This window comes from Primulina tabacum, chromosome 5, assembly GCF_025594145.1.
Source record: "Primulina tabacum isolate GXHZ01 chromosome 5, ASM2559414v2, whole genome shotgun sequence".
NCBI lineage: Eukaryota > Viridiplantae > Streptophyta > Magnoliopsida > Lamiales > Gesneriaceae > Primulina > Primulina tabacum.
In genome coordinates this window covers 15,850,471-15,870,960 of record NC_134554.1, presented here as the reverse complement: position 1 = coordinate 15,870,960, position 20,490 = coordinate 15,850,471, and the positions used below count along the sequence as shown (strand labels likewise).

The 20,490-nt window shown below is 33.9% G+C and overlaps 3 protein-coding genes across 5 annotated transcripts; 2 read left to right on the top strand and 1 right to left on the bottom strand.

Annotated features, from left to right (window-relative positions):
• Positions 1–313: 313 nt before the first annotated feature.
• On the top strand, positions 314–2,110 carry LOC142547045 (putative carboxylesterase 13). Of its 3 annotated transcripts, none has more exons than XM_075655105.1 (2): positions 314–1,297; positions 1,782–2,110. In XM_075655105.1, the coding sequence occupies exon 1, from the start codon at positions 366–368 to the stop codon at positions 1,278–1,280; it is 915 nt and encodes a 304-aa protein (XP_075511220.1). In that variant the 5' UTR covers positions 314–365; the 3' UTR covers positions 1,281–1,297; positions 1,782–2,110. The 3 variants fall into 3 exon arrangements, with proteins under 3 accessions (XP_075511220.1, XP_075511221.1, XP_075511218.1); XM_075655106.1 differs by having other exon boundaries at positions 1,795–1,817; XM_075655103.1 differs by having other exon boundaries at positions 315–1,297; positions 1,872–2,106.
• A 3,064-nt stretch (positions 2,111–5,174) lies between these two features.
• On the top strand, positions 5,175–6,350 carry LOC142547044 (putative carboxylesterase 1). The gene has a single exon (XM_075655102.1). The coding sequence runs from the start codon at positions 5,268–5,270 to the stop codon at positions 6,180–6,182; it is 915 nt and encodes a 304-aa protein (XP_075511217.1). The 5' UTR covers positions 5,175–5,267; the 3' UTR covers positions 6,183–6,350.
• A 12,659-nt stretch (positions 6,351–19,009) lies between these two features.
• On the bottom strand, positions 19,010–19,567 carry LOC142544183 (uncharacterized). Its single transcript, XM_075651245.1, has one exon. The coding sequence runs from the start codon at positions 19,565–19,567 to the stop codon at positions 19,010–19,012; it is 558 nt and encodes a 185-aa protein (XP_075507360.1).
• Between the last annotated feature and the right edge of the window lie 923 nt (positions 19,568–20,490).

Here is a 20,490-nt window from a genome sequence, read left to right as displayed (position 1 = left end):
TTCTCATTCCAAAGCACCGCAATTACTGACCTCTACTTAGAACGAGGGTCGGTGATTGAGAGCGACAGTCTTGACAAAAAATGTTATTTTGTTAAAAAAAAACCCGAACCCGTCCTTATCGGGAACCAAAAAAGGCGAGTAGTGTCCGGAATCGGATCGGATTTGTGTAATGAAAATGCTACCCGATTCGAACTACCCAAAACCCGAAAAACCCGATGATGCCCACCCCTATTACTAACGAACTACCATGCAGCTGGCACATCTAAATTAATATATGTGACAGCGGTGCGTAAGATATGAATCTAGAAACACGTAGAGTCTCGTACTTCTATTTAATAGAATAATTACTCTCGACTCGAATCACAATGGATCCCCTATCCCACCACGTAACCCACGATTTCTCACCAATCTTCCGCGTCCACAACACCGGCAACATCGAAAGATTAGTCAAACACGATTTCCTGCCCCCATCAAAACATCCGGACACCGGCGTCCTTTCCAAAGACGTCGTTGTTTCGCAGCAAAACGGGGTTACGGCCCGGATATACCTCCCTCCAACGCAAGGGCCGGACACGAAACTTCCCCTCATCATATACGTCCATGGCGGCGCTTTCTCCGTCGAGTCGGCCTTCTCTTCACAGTACCATAACTACGTCAATTACCTTGCTGTGGAATCTGGGTCCGTCGTCGTGTCAGTTGAATACAGGCTGGCCCCGGAGCACCCAATCCCGGCGTGCTACGACGATTGCTGGGATGCCACGAAATGGGTGGAGTCTCATTCCACTACTGTCGGGCAAGGGGAGGACCCTTGGATTACTGATCACGTCGACTTTAAACGGGTTTTCGTGGCGGGCGACAGCGCCGGTGCCAACATAGCTCATGAAATTGTGGTCCGTGCGGGGGCAGAATCCGAATTGGGTATCGAATTCATTGGTCTGATTCTGATTCACCCGTATTTCGGGATTGGGAATGTTGAACACCTGTGGAATTTTATCTGCCCCGAACCGACGGGCCCGAACGATTCCAGGCTGAACCCGTCTGCCCATAAGAACCTGCTGTCGAATCTGCGGTGCGAGAGGGTGCTTGTTTGTGTTGCCGAGAAGGATTCCTTGAAGGAAAGGGGTGCGAAGTATCACGAGGCATTGGAGAGCAGCGATTGGAATGGCGTGGTTGAGTTTTTCGAGACAGAGGGAGAGGGGCATGTGTTCCATTTGCTGAACCCGAACTCCGACAAGGCTCCGCAGTTGATGAAACGGATGGTGGAGTTCATCAACAAGTAGCTTGAAACTTGTGTGAGGTAGAATTCAATTAGTTCATGCTACTTTTTCAATTAATTTTTGTTTTAGATTAAATTAAGTTCTTGTTATAGATTTTATAATTATATAAGATTGTCTTGATATTTTAATAAATTTATAAATAAAGAATATGTGTAATAAAACAATTGTAAATAAATATAAAGAATATTTAAAAAATAACTTTTTCAAGAGTTGATGGTTAGGAGAAAAGTTTTTATATTTAAGAAAAAAATTGTATCATTTTAAAGTTAAACTTGTATTAATACAATAAAATGAGTTGAAGATGATCTCAAGAACTTGACTCATGAGCCACAACTAACAAGTTTTGCTTGGTGGACATATTCATTAGTTAAGATTGTGCACATTCAATTCCCAATAGGAATTTGCTTATGCTCAACATAATCAAATCGGCCATATTATAGAAGAAATTAAATCCTTATTGACGAGGATTTGGTCATTTCTCTTATTCTACATAAACATGCACAGAATTGTGTTGTAGACCTTAAAGATCAACTTGCTCTATGCCAAGTCGAACAAGCGTAAATTTTGGATTGATTGAGTTGTCCATTCGTCCAGGCAGCTGAAGGTTTATGAAGGGAACTGCCCAGTTCACAATCTTGACCAAGCCTCCTATTATCTCGTCTTGCTTTAAAGATATTTTCGGTATATGAACATACACTACTGGCCTACCAACAACACGTTTTCCCATAAAGATATCGTGGCTTTTGTGATATAAAGCATCCCCATGTAACAGTAACAGTAACAGTAATAGTAATAGTTGCGTTTTGATTTTCGAAGATACAATCTTTTTATTTTTTTAGTGGAAATCTATTTCATTAAAAAAAATAGTAATAGTAATAGTAATAGTATAAGATCTGAAAAGATTTTCTCCATAATTGATGTCTAAATTTAAAAATAATTTCCTATCCACGGACAATTTAACTTCATAAATTATTACCAAAAGTTGAATGGATCCATTGCAGTCTAACTTCATAAAAAAAAAATTTGATTAAAAAAAAACCCATTATAAAATTTTTCAAAAAATAATTTTAATCTCTCGTAAATAATTTGTATCCACTAACAGCTTTACATCATAAGTTATTGCTGAAATTGCTCGGATTTTTTCTTCTCTTTTATTTTCATTTTTCTTTCTTCAATTTCCATCATATAAGTCATGTAATCATGGACGATTTTATGAAAATTTTATTGTATCTTTATCAATTTATTACGATTAAAAATTATTTAAAATATTAATTTAAAAATATGTAGCAAGATTAATATACCAGCAAAAATACCTATAAACACTATAAATTAAAATGAGTTGATATTTAGTGTATTCGCTTAAAACTAAGATATAATAAGAATTTTTTTTAAATATTTAAAAATTTAAATGATAATATAATGTCTAGATACTTAAAATTAGATTATATATATATATATATAGTTTTGATATGTTACACATGCAAATACCGATAATGTGACACTCATCCGTTGGATTTGAAAATTTTCTAAGTTTTATCACATTTAATAGGCGAATGTCATCTCATCGAATAAAACTAATAAATATAAGTGTGTGTTTGTTTTCTCATTTTGAGAGTAATTTAATTTGGTAATATAAATATATGGTTGTAAGAGAAGCCCTATTTTTTCTTCAATATCCAATCCCTGAATTGTGAAAGGTCGCTTGAGACAAATTTCAAGCTCATCATATGACTTTGCTTAGCATAGGACATCAGTTTGGAGGGCCAAGGATCCCTACCTACTTGTTGTATTGTTGGAAAAGGACATTGTATTAGTGAGTACAAATGTGAAATAAAATAAACCAGTTTCTTCAAGTTTAATACATACATATTCAAAGAGTAATAATCTGTTAATGTTTTGGAGACTGGACCTCCAAAATTGTAGTATTGATTGCAATAATTATTATTCTTAAATATGTACAAATCTATATTATACGTGTAGATAATATGTAAAGTTTTTGCATTATGATTTTATTACATTGCCCAAAAACTATGTATTATTTGGATCACTTGCAAAGTATCTGAAATTTAGGATCAAATTTAGGATATTGAATTTGTAGAAGTCAATATATTGCTTATTCATTTAATTAGTGAATTTTAATTTTTTAAACTAATTAAAAACATGATGATCATAATAGTGTTTTTCTTTTCGTAATAGAAAATTGCAACATAAGAAAATTTGAAAATAATGTTACGTAAAAGTTGGATAGATATTTAATAAAAATATATATTTGAGAAATATTAATCTGCTTGTCAAAATTCAATCATCATTCTAAATATGTAATGCATGAAAAGATATATTGATCAGTAATTAAAAGACACTAAAGTTATTTTTTACTATAATACATATAAATTATAATGATTATTGATTAGTAATTGTCAAAGTATTAAAGCTTTTACATATGATATTTTATTATCTTTATTTAATTATTTTGAAATCAAACTAGCTGATTCAAAAAATATAAAAAAAGATCATTTTTTTATGAATGTTTATTTTTTTGGTTATATTTCAAATTTTTATGGTGAAAATCATATTCATAATTTAAAATTTATATTTTATAATTATCTGAGTTTATTTGATATTATTCATTATATATTAGGGGTGGCAAAATGCAATACGACCCGTCAACCCAACACGACCCAACACGAAAAAAATCAGGTTCGAGTTGGGGTTTTTTCGGGTTCGGGTTAGTGCCAGGTTAGACGGGTTTCGGGTTGGGTCGGGTTGGGTCGCGGGTTGACCCGAATTTCATTTTTTTTTGAAAATATTACCTATATTTTTATATATTGTATATTTGAACAAAATTTATTGTATATTTATATGATAAATTTTCATCATTTAATATTTATTTTGTATATTTTTTTTATTTTTTTAACAATTATTTATTTCATTTAGTAAATATACTTTTAATTTTCTACCAATTTTCTACAATTAAACTTTCAAATTTAAATCGGAAATTTTGTTATTATGTGTTTAAATTAAAATATTATTATTATTTTTTAGTTTATCGAATTTTTTTCATTAATTTTTTTAAAAATATGAAAAAAATAAATAAAATTCGGGTTTGGCGGGTTGAGACGGATTAGACGGGTTCGTGTTCGAGTTGGAGGTTTTCGGGTTGCTTCAGATTGGGTTGGGGGAAAAAAATTTGCGCGGGTTGACCCGAAACCCAACTCACCCGACCAGATTGACACCCCTATTATATATGTTGATTTATTAATTATTTTAAAATTGTATTTAATAAGAAATTAATAGTCATCAATATAGTCTACAAAAAGATCGATTCCGTTATAAAATTAATTATCAATGATATAGAATTTTTAAAACAAAAAGTAAAAAGTTATGTAGGAGTTTAAATGTTACTTAAATTGAATATTAAGAGTTATATTTTACTATTCATATTATTATTTTATTAGTTTTGATTTTAGTTTTGATATTGTTTTGATGAGTTAGTCACATGTATTTTAAATTGATAATTATTTGTCTTAAGTGTGTTTCACTTATATAAATAATGATTTATACATGGATAAAATCTATAATTTGATTGATTTTTAGGTTATTATGTCTTATACTTGGTGTTTAGATATATATTTTTAAAATTTGTTTCAGTTCATTTCGTTTTATATATTATGTTAATTATATAACTTAAATTCAACCCCTCCAATTTTAATTTGAAAACAATTTTGAAAATAAATTATATAAGTTTTTAATTAATTTAATATAACAAGATATTAATCTTATACTTATAAAAAATAATTTATGATATCAGAAATTTAATTTTTATTATATAATTAATATTTTCGTATGTTGCATAATAGTATGAAAGAAATGGGATACATAAAGAGTCAAGATAAGATATAAGATATACGCATGCACAGGCATGGCGGCCTGCCGTGTGTTGGAATCTAGAAACCTCGTAATAGAATAAACATTTCCACTTTACTCTCGTCAATGGATCCCCACTCCGACCACATAACCCACGATTTCGCGCCCTTCTTCTGCGTCCGCAACACCGGACGTATCGAAAGATTCATCAAACACGATTTCCTGCCCCCATCAAAACATCCGGACACCGGCGTCCTTTCCAAAGACGTCGTTGTTTCGCCGCAAAACGGTGTTACGGCCCGGATATATCTCCCTCCAACGCAAGAGCCGGACACCAAACTGCCCCTCATCATATACGTCCACGGCGGCGCTTTCTCCATCGAGTCTGCCTTCTCTTCAACGTATCACAACTACGTCAATTCCCTGGCTGCGAAATCTGGATCTGTTGTCGTCTCAGTGGAATACAGGCTGGCCCCGGAGCACCCGATCCCCGCGTGCTACGACGATTGCTGGGCTGCTACGAAATGGGTGGAGTCTCATTCCACTACCGTCGGGCAAGGGGAGGACCCTTGGATGACTGATCACGTCGACTTTAAACGGGTTTTCGTGGCGGGCGACAGCGCAGGTGCCAACATAGCTCACGAAATTGTGGTACGTTCTGGCGCAGAATCAGAATTTGGTTTCAAATTCATTGGTATGCTTCTGATTCACCCATATTTCGGGATTGGGGACGTTGAACACCTGTGGAATTTTATCTACCCCGAATCGACGGGCCCAAACGATTCCAAGCTGAACCCGTCTGCCCATAAGAACTTGCTGTCAAATCTGCGGTGCGAGAGGGTGCTTGTTTGCGTTGCCGGGAAGGATTTCTTGAAGGAAAGGGGTGTGAAGTATCACGAGGCGTTGGAGAGCAGCGATTGGAATGGCGTTGTTGAGTTTTTCGAGACAGAGGTAGAGGGGCATGTGTTCCATCTGCTGAAGCCGGACGCTGACCAGGCTACGCTGTTGATGAAACGAATTGTAGAGTTCATGAACAAGTAGCTTGAAACTTGTGCGTGCCGTAGAATTCAATTAATCCATGCTTTGTTGTGATGGTATTTATGAGGTGGTGTCGAATTCCAGATACTCTTATCTTCTGGACTTTAATTTCTATATATGTTCTGTAAGTTGTTCCTTGAATCATAAAATACTTTCGGAGCAAAAACGATATATGACCTGCTTTGAATTTTGATTATGTGATGAGAAGTTCAAGATAATAAAACACAACATTATCATCTAAAATAGTTACTTTTTAAGTAAACTAGGGAATGGTCATAATAAATTAAAAAAAGGTTGTCGGAGACGAACCAAAAAAGATCGCCACTGAACTATAAATGGTCACCATAGACCAAAAATGGTTGATACAAGTAACAAAAAATGATCACTCTGTAAACCTTTTTTGTTTTATGAAGAAAGTTTACGATGGGTCCCTGGTTTTGTGGAGATTTTTGTTTGGAGAAGAAGAAGACGGTCTTCTCTGGTCGTTGGGTAAGATTAGGTTTTGGGGGGAAATAATACGTGATCTCATGATTGACAGAATTTCTTCTGATTTTCACGTTAGTGTGTAAAAGATATTTAATAATTTATTCAATGAAGGTTATTTATTATAGAATATGCATCAAAACACATACATCACACCAAAGAGACTTGTACAAACGCATTGCATGCGTCTCTTCGCTGTTAGTCTTCAGATTTCAGTGTATTCGCGCAAAGTTATGTACAAATTTTAAATGAGAAATAATTATGCCGTCTGAAGATTTTGAAATTTTATTAAAACTACGTTTACTATTTTGATTTATAACTATTTTCCGTTCATAGTCTCCCCTCAAAATCCAATCAAACACCGCAGGTAAACTTAGGTTAAGCGGTGTTGCATTCTCCTAGAAGCAAAATAGCGTCTTGCAGTCCTTTCTAAGCCTATTTAAGATAGAAGGCCTAAAACTATGTCTGTTTCTCTGGAACATGCCTGTAAAAAAATCCCTGTTTCTTCTTCATCCAAGCCAAATGTCTCTGGTTCATTTTATCACTCTCTCTCTCTCTCTTTTCTTTCCATAAAATGTTTTGCTTTTACGAAAAATGAAGCTTTTGTTGAATGCAAAAAATGGGTTTTCAGATACTCAGGTTTCTATATCTGTAACAGCATAAGAAGATTTGGGGAGTTCAGAAAAATTTGGTGGAGAACAGGGTGACATGGGAGATCAAGAAAAACTTGGCCGCGAGAAGACTGATGGATCTTGATGGTCTTCAATAAGAATGTAAGAACCTCCAGAATGATCTTAAATCCGAAGATGTGGAACACATCAGATTTTCTCAAACCAAATCAAATTTAACGGCATGAAGTGTTTCAAAGATTTCAACATATTTTCTTCGAATGAAATATTACCATCTCTGCTGCAGCCAAAATAAGTTTCTCCAAGAAAATTTCGTCCAAGGCCTAAACAGTAAGCTGGTCACCGGAATGATCTCGGAGATTGTAAGCACTGCAGATGCTATCAAATCTCCCAGGCTTACCACACCTCTCAATCATTTAGAAACTTGAGCTAAAACGCTAAAAGCTTTTATGGATTTAGGCATGGCCGTGGGATTTCTGCGATCCTGGATACATCAGCTAGTTACCCTTTCACAAGAATCACAGGATATAAAATCAAAGAGAAAGGAGGGGGAGATGAACGCCCTTGAGGCCAAACTTCTGAACGTTAAGACAGTGGTTAAAAGCCTAAATGCAGAGATCCATAATCTTGAAGTTGAAAAATAATTGTTGACTAAAATTAAATAACAAAATAACTCACTCACGTGTAGGAGTGATCAAATATTTTAATTAAAAGTCCGAATCACTCTGCCCGAATTGTACCATACTGTTTTTCCTAATTTTTATAAAAAACCGTGATTAAAAGTAATAAGCATAAACCGCACCGCATACGTTGTTTGGTTTTTTTTTCCAAGAACCGTACCAAATCGCACCGTCTAAATCTCTGACCATATTATTTGACCTAAGATTATAATAAGTTACAAACAATATATTCAATTAAAGAAGTCATCATTCATTATATCTCAAATATCTTCAAAATTATTATTCCTACCAAAAAAATTATATTTTTCTTAATTATTCTTCATATTAGTATTTTGTTAGAGTTTTTATTTCTTTTACCACAATATTTTGTTTGAAGTTTGAAAGTAAAAAAAAGAGATAAAATAGTGTAAATATTATTTTTGTTGTTAGTGTGTTGTGTTATTAAATTATTAACTTAGTTTTGAATCTTGATTATTGTTTTATCTAGTTTTATCTTTGTATGATTTGAATTATATTGTTTTTGTTTTCAAATAAATTAGAATATATATTCTAATATTTTTCATTAGAAAAAACCATAAACCCATCGCAACCGCACAAAACCATAAGACTAATTTTACATGTAAAACCGCGATTATTTTTTTAAATATTAACCGACTGCATGTGACAATTAATTTAGAATTTTTTTTAAAGAAACCACGGCATGATCACCTCTACTAACGTGTCACACTTCATTGAGTTGAACTTTTTTTCTTTTTTGAACGAAGGATAAACATTATTATTAAGATAAATCTAGAGCGATTACATTGGAAATAAAACTTGCGGAAGATACATCCGACCGGACAACAGAGCTGATTAATTGGGAAAGTACTGGTTATTTACTGGATTTCGGAAAGCTATTGATGAGTGTAGCTTAATTGATTTGGGAATGGTGAGGTATCCTTTTACATGGGAACGAGGGAAAGGTAACCCCAATTGGTCGGATGAGTGATTGGATCAAGCTCTATCAAAGCAAGAGTAGCTATTAATTTATCAAAACTGTCGTTTATTGAATCTGGACATCAGATCATTCTCCGATATTTCTTGATGTGGGGCTCAGAAATTTTGTGCGCCGAAGGAGGAGATTTAGGTTTGAGAATGTGTGGGTAAGAGAACTAGAATGCCGGGGAATTGTCTCATATAGTTGGCTTAGAAGCAGAGGTAATCCATTTCTTTACATCTATGAGTAATGAGTTGAGTACATGGGGGAAGCAATGAAGGGGTACTTTTCAAAGCAGAATTGTAGAGGCCAAACAAAAGATGAAGATGCTTAGAGGCAAGAGGGACCTGATATCTATTAAGGAACTCCAAGAAACAGAAAAAAGCTTACGGAATGCTACTTTCTCAACAAGAGGACAACTGGAAACAAAGGGCAAAATACTTTTGGTTGAAAGGGGTGATATGAACACAAAATATTTCCATATTGCATCATCGAACAGGAAACACGGAAATATTATTTCTACACTTAAGTTGCCCTCAGGACAGGAGCTTAATTACTTGGGATAATTGGTGGGGCGACCATATATTTTAATATTATCAGGATCTATTTTCCTCTCTGAGTTGTGAAGTGGATCGTATTGTTAAGGCACGCGAGGGGTGCGTCACAGAAGAGTTGATTAAGCCTTTTACCAAAATAGATATCAAAGAAGCTCTTCTCTCTATGCACCCGGGCAAGTCCCCGGGTCCAGACAGCCTTAATCCAGCTTTTTATCAGAAATTGTGGGATGTCACCAGGGCAAATTTGGTTACAGCTTGTAATCTTTCAAAACATCTCCTTTCCAGCAGGCTTCAATGATACGACAATAACTCTTATTCCTAAAAAAGCTAATCCAGAGATGGTAACGGATCTTAGACCCATTGCTCTTAGCAACGTGACTTATAAGGTTTTCTCTGAAGTCTTGGATAACCGGTTGAAGGCATGTTTATGGGATCTGGTATCGGACGCTCAAAGTGCGTTTCTATCAAACAGGTTAATTTTTGATAATATCCTTGTGGCGTTCGAATTAAATCACTACGTGAAACGAAAGAGACATGGCAAGGATGGGGTAGCGGCTTTGAAAATAGACATGAGCAGGGAGATGATCGCATAGAATGGAGTTTTCTAAGAGCCATGCTGCTGAAATTTGAGTTTAGGGAGAAATGGGTTGATCTTGTTCTGTTATGTGTCACCACAGTAAGATACAAAATCATTCATGGCAGCTTCGAATCTAATATGATACATCCGGAGAGGGGTTTATGGCAAGAGACCCTCTTTCGTCTTACCTCTTTACCCTCTGCGCATAAGGCTTATCAGCTATTATTAGGCATCATACTCGTAGCGGTTTACTTCATGGGTGTAAAATCGTTAGGAGAGCGCCGGAAATTACGCATCTCTTTTTTGTAGACCATAGCGGGCAACGATGGATGAATGCCAAAGATTATCACAGTGTTACAAGTGCAAGACAATTCATAAGCATCAGGCCAAATGATAAATATCCAGAAATCCTACCTTTCTTTTAGCACCAACACTAAACCTGAAGTGTAAAAAAGCTTTTTGTGCATTTCTTGGAGTTAACACCACAGCTGATCATGGGAATTATCTTGGACTCCCCTCACTTGTGGGGAAGAACAAAAATCTATTTTTTCTTTTATGAAGGATCGGATCTGGTCACGGTTGCAAGGTTGGCAGAGAAAAATGCTCTCTTGAGCAGGAAAGGAGATCTTACTTAAGATGGTGGGCACAGGCGGTACCAACCTACGCCATGAGCATATTTCTACTGCCTCTTGATCTTTGTGAGGAACTAGAAAGGATGATGAATTCTTTTAGGCGGGGAAGTAGTGATAATCCTAAGAAAAGTTTAGATGGATGGCTTGGAAACGAAGGCTCCTTCAAAAACAAAAAGGTGGGATGAGGTTCAGGTGTCTTAATGAGTTCAACTTAGCTACTCGGCAAGCAAAGCTGGCGGTTGCTCACTCAACCGAACTCACTAATGGCTAGAGTTTTCAAGGCTCAGTATTTCCGTTCGACAGATTTTTCATCAGCCCAATTGGGGAATAATCTGAGCTTCGTATCATGGTGGCCAAAATCTTTATTGTTGATAAGTGTACATTGAAAGCGGGAGACGGTTCGAGTATTCGTGTTTGGAAAGACTCATGGCTATTGGATGATGCCAATACACGAATTACTACACCGATCCTAGAGGGGCTCGAGAACATAAAGGTAAATAATCTCATGAAATCTGATATCCGAGAGTAAGGAGGAGCTCATTGCTGATATATTTAATGCTAGAGATAGACGGCTAATTCTTAACATCCCGCTCAGCAATGACAGCGGGGAAGACAAATGGGTGTGGGTTGGTGATAAGAATGGATTCTATTAGGTCAAAAATTGCTATAACATGTTGTGTGCACCGATAGAGGAGCAACATTCGATCCTGAACTTTGACTGGAAAGCTTTCTGGAGCATAAGAACACTTCCTAAAGTGAAAAATACGATGTGGAGAACAATACATAATTGTTTGCCAATGAGGGATCGCCTAATTACTAAACGTGTCAACATGGTAAACATGTGCCCAGTGTGTATTAATAAGGTTGAAACAATGATTCACCGTTTTTTCCCCTGCCCATTTGCGAGAAGATGCTGGTCACTTGCATCCATCCAATTCCAAATTGATGAAACACAGACTTTTGCAGATGTTACCTATAAGGGTTGGTAGATTTGTAGTCAAGAGGAAAAGAAATTGTTTATCATGATCATTTGGGCTATTTGGAAACATCGAAATGAGGTGGTTGGGATGGGTAGAAATAAGTCAGAAATTCAATTGGTCAATATAGCAAGCTCCTTTCTTCTTCAGTGGGATTCGGCTCAAGTTTCGGAAATTCGGGACTGGAGATTGCTTGCACAGGATTGTGCGATTAAATGGACAAAGCCAAGAATGGATTGGATAAAGTGTAACGTTGATGCAATAGTTTTTTAGAACTCAAAACGGGTGGGCTACAGATGTGTATTCCGTAACTCTAATGGTGGCTTCGTGAAGGGCATTTGCGGACCGCACGGTGACCACTCCCAATTGGTAATGGCCGAGGCATTGAGCTTGCTCGAGCTTCCGGTTCTAAGTCTAGCGTCGAAATGTGGGATAGTAATCCATCTTACTTTATTTGTCTTTTGAGTAGTTCAGTTTGTATATTACCCAAGGTCTTTAATTTTCTTCCCCTCCCACCCATGTGTTGGTTAGGAAAGATGATACGACGAAATCAACTAATTTTCCAGTGAAATGTTATGTCTAAGCTCGATTGTATGATTTTACTTTAAAAATTATATGGCTTTGAAGGGATTGTAAAATCACAACATAGATGGATTCGGAAACTAGTTCGTCGAGTGAAGTGATCCACCACTACAATTAGAAGTTGTACATGATATTGGTAATGATTTGGTGAGGTTAATGTAATTTTTAAGGTTGTCAACAAATTGTATAGATATTAAGTCAGAGCCAAAGTTTCTCAATATATATTGGGCAAATATTGTAATTTGTAATACTGCTATGATTTTTTTAATATTGATTTCATGGCATTAGTGTACTACATCGATCGATTTTAAAATCTTGCCTCAGAAGATGAAATGTATTGGGCAAATTACGACAATATGGAATTGATTCCATGTGCAAACTCCATCGAGGCTTGTGGTCGGTGGCATATGAATGGACACAACATTCATACATACATACAAAGAACGAGTTTAAAATATGTTTTCTAATAATGTATACCGCATGTATTTAATGTTTTAATTTTGATTCTTGTTTGCAAACTGTTTCCTGATAATGTACTTGATTTCTTGGTAGGATTCACATGATGAAGTATAATACATTGGTCCGAGCCCTATTTTGGAAGCTTGGGTGTGCATCTATTATTTGAAGAATGACAAAAACTTGTGTTACACGGTCTTACGGGTCGTATTTTGTGATACAGATCTCTTATTTGAGTCATCCATGAAAAAATATTTACTTTTATTCTAAGAGTATTATTTTTTTATTGTGAATATCGGTAGGATTGACTCGTTTGACAAATAAAGATTCGTGAGACCGTCTCACAATAAAACTACTCTTGAAGAATTAAATTAGTCATGTAATAGCTTTGATGATCAATTTATCTTGATGACTGAAATATGTAGTACTAGTAATAGTTTATTTTGTTTTGCGGTTTGCACTGATGTCCTGATACAATTGCTTGATGTTGGTGTTGTTTGGCTTTATTTTGACTATGTCAGGAGTTGTTTGTTTCAGTCACGTGGTATCAATACAACAGTTTTTTTTTTCAAGTGTTGTGTATTCATGATTTTTTTGTAGTGGTTACATATTATTAATGTGGCTAAATAAGGTACAATTAAGACTAATTGTAGTATTGATATAGTTAAAATATGATATCATATACATATCTGTTAAATCAAGGTCTCGATTCTTTCAAGTATTTTCAGCATCGGCTGCATTGTTACGTGGTACCAATGTAGCAAACAATTAACAATTAAGAATACTTGCATCACTAATATAATTAAAATATAATAACCTATATATATGTGTGTGTAACATCAGGGTCTTGGTTATTTAATGTATGTTCAGTACCAGTTATATTGTTACGTATTACTTATGTGGCAAAATGTGACACAATTAAGACTAACTGCAATACTAATAGAGTTAAAATATGATATCATATACGTATATGTGTTACATTATGGTCTTGGTTAGTTCACATATGTTCAGTACTAATTGTAATGTTAAGTAGTACTAATGTGGTAAATTGTGATACAATTAATACTATTTACGGTACTAAAATTTAGTTAAAATATAATATCATATACATATATGTGTATCATCACGATCTTGGTTCTTTTACGCATGTTCAATACGTGTTCCATTGTTACGTAAGAGTAATGTTGTACAATTAAGACTAGTTGCAGTACCAATATAGTTAAAAAAATATATAAATCGTATACATATATAGTTAACAACACAGAAAAATGCAATAACCAAAATATCACATTGATTCAACCAAAATATTGCATCGATTCAACCGAGATATACTATCAATTTCACAAAAATTTAATATTGCAAATTCTATCAATATAAAATATCAATGGAACAAAATTACAGTAACAATTCCACATATTTATCTAAATCTATTTTCAACAACTCATATTTTTCATCACGAGCATAGCACTTTGCACTGAGGTATGTGAACATGTCACAATCCAAAATAGCCACTCGATCTCTACATTTTGGGAATCCCTTGTTTTTACAAAATCAGAGTCCATTTTCAAATCAATATTCACTGGCTGTCCAATATATTTTAGCCTCATCACAATTGAAAACTCTGACGACTGTCTTCAAAATTGAAGGACACGAAAAGAACATCAAACATTTTGAGCACTGTCTCAACCTTCAAACAACCTGAAGCTAATCTTTGACATGTTTAACCATTCCGAAAAGGAGGATCTTTTGCTCGCCACCCTCGATTGGAAAGGAGAGATATCTTCACCCTCTTAAACCTGTCAGACATATGCTACAATTCTTCTACTCTCGTCAGTGGAGGACAGTCGCCAAGATGCGGGTGCAACGCTAGAAGAATCGATGGAGAAGAGGCATGAACATTGATGGTGAAGGCAGATGAAAAACGAGGATTGAGAATATTTAAAACGATTAATACAAAAAAATTTAAATCTAAAGTTGTTTGATCCAAATATGATGCTAGAAGGATAATATTTTGATGTAATAGACTCTTTAATATTAAATTTCTTATTTATAAAATTTGTTGTGAATAGTAGAGAATATAGAGAAGAGAGAATGATTTTGAATGTTTTATTCTTCATTTGAGACATCTATTTATAGAGCACATTTACAGAGTTTGAATAGTTGATAACATGATAAAATATTAATCTTATCTCAATAATTATCTATAATATTTTATCTATAACACTCCCACTTAGATGATTATTGACATAACAAATTATTTCTAAGAGATGTTGGTGCTCAAATGTTGTCCTCGTTAAAACCTTGTCAGTAAAACCCAATGAGAAAAATCTGAACGAAGGAAAAAGAGTACAACAATAGATACTCCATCTGATCTCAATCATCTAATATCTTTCAACTAATGCATCTCTATCTTTTGCACCAATTTCTTGAATGTTGAAGTTGGCAATGCCTTTGTGAATAAATCGGCTATATTGTCACTTGAGCGAATTTGATGGACGTCAATATCACAATTTTCTTGAAGCTCGTGTGTATAAAAGAACTTTGGCGAACTATGTTTTGTTCTATCACCTTTGATATAGCCTCCTTTTAATTGTGCAATGCAAGCTGCATTATCTTCGAATATTACTGTCGGGCTATCTTTGGTTATTGGAAACCCACACGATTCTTGAACATGTTGTGTCATGGATCTCAACCACACACACTCTCGACTTGCTTCATGCATTACAGTGATCTCAGAGTGATTTGAAGACGTCGCCGTTAAGGATTGCTTCACCGAATTCCATGATATAGCAGTGTCTCCTCGTGTAAACACATAAACTGTATGTGATTTATCTTTATGTGGATCAGAAAGATATCATGCATCTACATATCCAACTAAAGAAGACTTCAATTTCGTTAAGTAAAATAATCTCATATCAGCTGTACCACGAATGCAAAGAAATATGTATTTTACACAATTCCAATGTTTTCGGGTTGGACATGAGTTATATCTTACTAAAAGATTAACAGAAAATGATATGTCTGGGCGAGTACAATTTGCGAGATATGATAATGCCCCAATCGCACTTAGATATGATACTTTTGGACCAACGATTTTTTCTCTATTTTCAAGTGGTCGAAAAGGATCTTTGTTAGCATCAAGTGATCGACCACGCTTCTGGCGTATTTTAGATTCATTTGCAGATTGAATAGTAGCTAGTCCTACGGGGACATCAATTTTTACAGGGGTATTCTCTGCATGTATATGTGATTTTTCACATTCTTTGAATTAAAAAAAGCATTGGGCAATTGATTTGCAATTCTTTGCAAGTGAATGATTCTTTCAACTTCTTGCTCACATTAATTATTTCGAGGATCATAATGAGATAGTGTTTTCTCATTCCAAAAAATCTTTTGTTGTTCTTCGGGATACAACTTTATTTCCACTATATTCGGAGATTCCAACTCATAGAAGTGACAATCTGCAAATCTCGCAGTAAACGAGTCTCCGATTAAAGGTTCTAAATATCTAGTAATAGATGGTGAATCATATCCCACATACATCCCGAGTCTACGTTGTAGATCCATTTTGGTTCGTCGTGTAGGTAGGAGAGGGACTTGTACTGCACAACCAAATACTCGAAGGTGAGAAACATTAAGTTCTCGACCATAAGCAAATTGTAAGTGTGAGTATTGGTGATAATTAGTTGGCCTTATACGAATCAATGATGCAACATGTATTATGGCATGGTCCCACGCAGATGATGGAATTTTTGTTCTCATCAGTAATGATCTAGCAATTAATTACAAATGCTTAATAAATGACTCTGCTAAGCTATTTTGTGTAAGAACATGAGAAACCTAATGTTCAACTGAAATCCCTATTGACATACAATAGTCATTAATTGTTTACGATTTAAATCAGCAGCATTATCAAGACGATTATATTGATTGAATGATCTTGAAGTTAGGCTCGTAATTTAATAATTTTCGCAAGTAATATAACAAAAGCTATATTTCGAGTTGAAAGTAAACTAACATGTGACCATCTAATAGACGCATCAACCAATACCATGAAATATCGAAATGGTCCACATAGTGGGTGTATAGACCCACAAATATCCCTATGAATTCTCCAAGAAGGTTGGGATTTCAACATCAACTTTTGTCGGAGAAGGTATTATAATTAGTTTGTCTTGTGAACAAGCTACACATAGATAATCATTGTGTAAAGGTCTTATAATTAGTTTGTCTTGTGAACAAGCTACACATAGATAATCATTGTGTAAAAGAATATTCTGGTTTTTTAGAAGGTATTCATGTGAGTTAATTATTATTTTGCGCATCATTGTTGCCCCAGGGTGGCCAAGTAGATCATGTCATAATTTGAAGCTTTGTTAGTCAACAAACTTTTGGTTTGTGACAATGTTTGCTTCGACTGTTTTATTGTTTTAAAATACATTACATAAGGGAGTGGACATAATTTTTATTTTATTTGCTTCTGGCAAGATATAAATAGATGTTATGCAAAGGTATTCAAAATTATTTTCATTTAATGTTTCAATATGGTATCCATTTTTGAGGATATCTTTAAAACTAAGCAAATTTCTACTGGATTTGCTAGAATATAGAGCATTTTCAATATATAGGCTTGTATCATATGGTAAAACGATTTTTGCCTTTCCATAACATTCAATAATTTTTATGCAGCCGATATTGTTGTAACATTATTTTCAGCTAATGTTAACTCCAAAAAATACCTTTTATTTTGAAGAATGATATGTGTTGTACCACTATTCGCTAAGCATTCATCATGACATATCATCATTAATCTAAAATAAAATATAACTCAATAATCTAAATATGATAAATAATACGTAAGACTTTCAAAGGAAATATATTATTGAATAATAATAAAAACATTTATTGATAACAAAATAAATCTCCACGATAAATCTTAAACATGAACTGAACATCAAAATAAAAACGAGACCACGATAACCTAAGAAACAATAGAAATTCAAAGTAGAAGCAAGACCAATAAAAATAATTATTTATTGTTTTCTAACACATTATCACCAATCAAATTATCTATATTTCCATCTGGATGGACGAAGAAATCAGAGACGGTCTTATAATTAGTTTGTCTTGTGAACAAGCTACACATAGATAATCATTGTGTAAAAGAATATTTTGGTTTTTTAGAAGGTATTCATGTGAGTTAATTATTATTTTGCGCATCATTGTTGCCCCAGGGTGGCCAAGTAGATCATGCCATGATTTGAAGCTTTGTTGGTCAACAAACTTCTGGTTTGTGACAATGTTTGCTTCGACTATTTTATTGTTGTAAAATACATTACATAAGGGAGTGGACATAATTTTTATTTTATCTGCTTCTGGCAAGATATAAATAGATGTTATGCAAAGGTATTCAAAATTATTTTCATTTAATGTTTCAATATGGTATCCATTTTTGAGGATATATTTAAAACTAAGCAAATTTCTACTGGATTTGCTAGAATATAGAGCATTTTCAATATATAGGCTTGTATCATATGGTAAAACGATTTTTGCCTTTCCATTACATTCAATAATTTTTTATGCAGCCGATATTGTTGTAACATTATTTTCAGCTAATGTTAACTCCAAAAAATACCTTTTATTTTGAAGAATGATATGTGTTGTACCACTATTCGCTAAGCATTCATCATGACATATCATCATTAATCTAAAATAAAATATAACTCAATAATCTAAATATGATAAATAATATGTAAGACTTTCAAAGGAAATATATTATTGAATAATAATAAAAACATTTATTGATAACAAAATAAATCTCCACGATAAATCTTAAACATGAACTGAACATCAAAATAAAAACGAGACCACGATAACCTAAGAAACAATAGAAATTCAAAGTAGAAGCAAGACCAATAAAAATAATTATTTATTGTTTTCTAACACATTATCACCAATCAAATTATCTATATTTCCATCTGGATGAACGAAGAAATCAGAGACGTCCAAGTGAGTTACATCAATTGGATCATCGTTGTCCACAAAATTTATCTCCATTTTTCCATTTTCCTTGATTGAGTTTTGGTAGAGACCCAAGATGTTTTGCCGACGACAGGTACGAGACCAATGCTCTTCCATTCCACATCTATAACATTTTTCTTTTTCAAACACTTTGGAACTTTTTTCTTTGCTTCTTCATTATTGGAATTCCACTGCCGGTGGCTTGTTTTATGTTTCTTTCCATTTTGTTGCCGAAAGTATCTTCTTTAGCCACGCCCACGTCAACGTTCACTTTCATTGTTATGATTTTGTGTGGAATTAGCATTTGCTCCAGGAAATGTAATTCCATATTCTTCCTGAAATGTAGTTCCATTTGCTTCAGGGAATGGTGTGAATCCAGTTGGGCGCATTTGGGGATTTTTCATGAGCAACTCATTGTTTTGTTCAGCAACTAGTAAGCACGAGATGAGTTCAGAGTACTTTTGAAATCCACGTTCACGATATTGCTGCTGCAGGAGCACGTTTGATGCATGAAAAGTAGAAAACATCTTTTCTAACATGTTTTGATCAGTGACTTTCTCTCCACAAAGTATCGGTGTGGAACTAGTCTTGAATAATGCAGAGTTATAATAACTAACGGATTTAAAATCTTGTAACCGCAGATGTATCCATTTATATCGAGCTCTTGGGAGAACTACAATTCTCTGATGGTCAGATATTTCTTTTAGATTTTTCCAAAGCTCTCGTGGCTCTTTCACTGTGAGATATTCGACTTTCAACCCATCATTGATGTGACGACGAAGAAAAATAAGTGCATTTGCACGGTCCTGCTGGGACATTTCATTTCCTTCTTTGATCGTATCTCCTAAATTTATTGAGACAATGTGGACCGCTGCATCCAAAATCCATGATAAATATTTTTTTCCCAGTCAAGTTAAGTGCTTCAAATTCAAGTTTGGTGATGTCCGTCATTGCAACTTTAAAAAAAATTATATAATTAGAATTATGACATATATAGAGTAAAGTTGTATTACTATCATTGAAAATAAATATTATAACAAATTATGCAAGGATAACACATGTTAACACTTTACTATTCAATGTTGAAATTTGTTATTCTATTTGTTAAACTAACATCAACGAACATAAATAATAAATTATTTTATTTAACAATTATATAGTCTTCATTTGATCATAGAAAATATAAATAAACATTATATCATGTAGTCTATCGCATTTTGTGTACATGGAAATGTTCAATTAATAATTTATGTATCTATGTCAAATTTTGAATTTCGACAAATAAATTACCTTATTTCCCAAGTAAGCTATTAACATAAGAATCAATCAATTTCAAAGCGAAGAAAGACATAAAAAAAAGTAAAATTTGTTTTGTCCAATTATTGATTATAGTATTATGATTGACTCGAAATTTGTCATAAATCTATCAAATTCTTGTATTCACACAATATTTTAGCGACTAGTTAAATCATCGAAATTTAAATAATACAAATCCTAAACAAGCAGGTCAAGATATGATAAGAAAACTTGAATCAAAACAACAATACATCTATAATTTATATTGAATAATTATTCTTCAAGAATATGGTTGAAACATATAACATTTATCTAAATTCTTCATGAATATGATAACGTTAAATTTTTTATCAATATTATTCATAAATATTGATAGATCTTCATGATCTTATATCAAGATTCTTCGAGAATATTGATAAATCTTATTTATATTTTATTCATATAT

What these genes read in the sequence shown, in the direction of transcription:
- LOC142547045 (XM_075655105.1), top strand. Translation starts at nt 366, where the DNA reads ATGGATCCCCTATCCCACCACGTAACCCACGATTTCTCACCAATCTTC.
- LOC142547044 (XM_075655102.1), top strand. Translation starts at nt 5,268, where the DNA reads ATGGATCCCCACTCCGACCACATAACCCACGATTTCGCGCCCTTCTTC.
- LOC142544183 (XM_075651245.1), bottom strand. Translation starts at nt 19,567, where the DNA reads ATGTCCCAGCAGGACCGTGCAAATGCACTTATTTTTCTTCGTCGTCAC.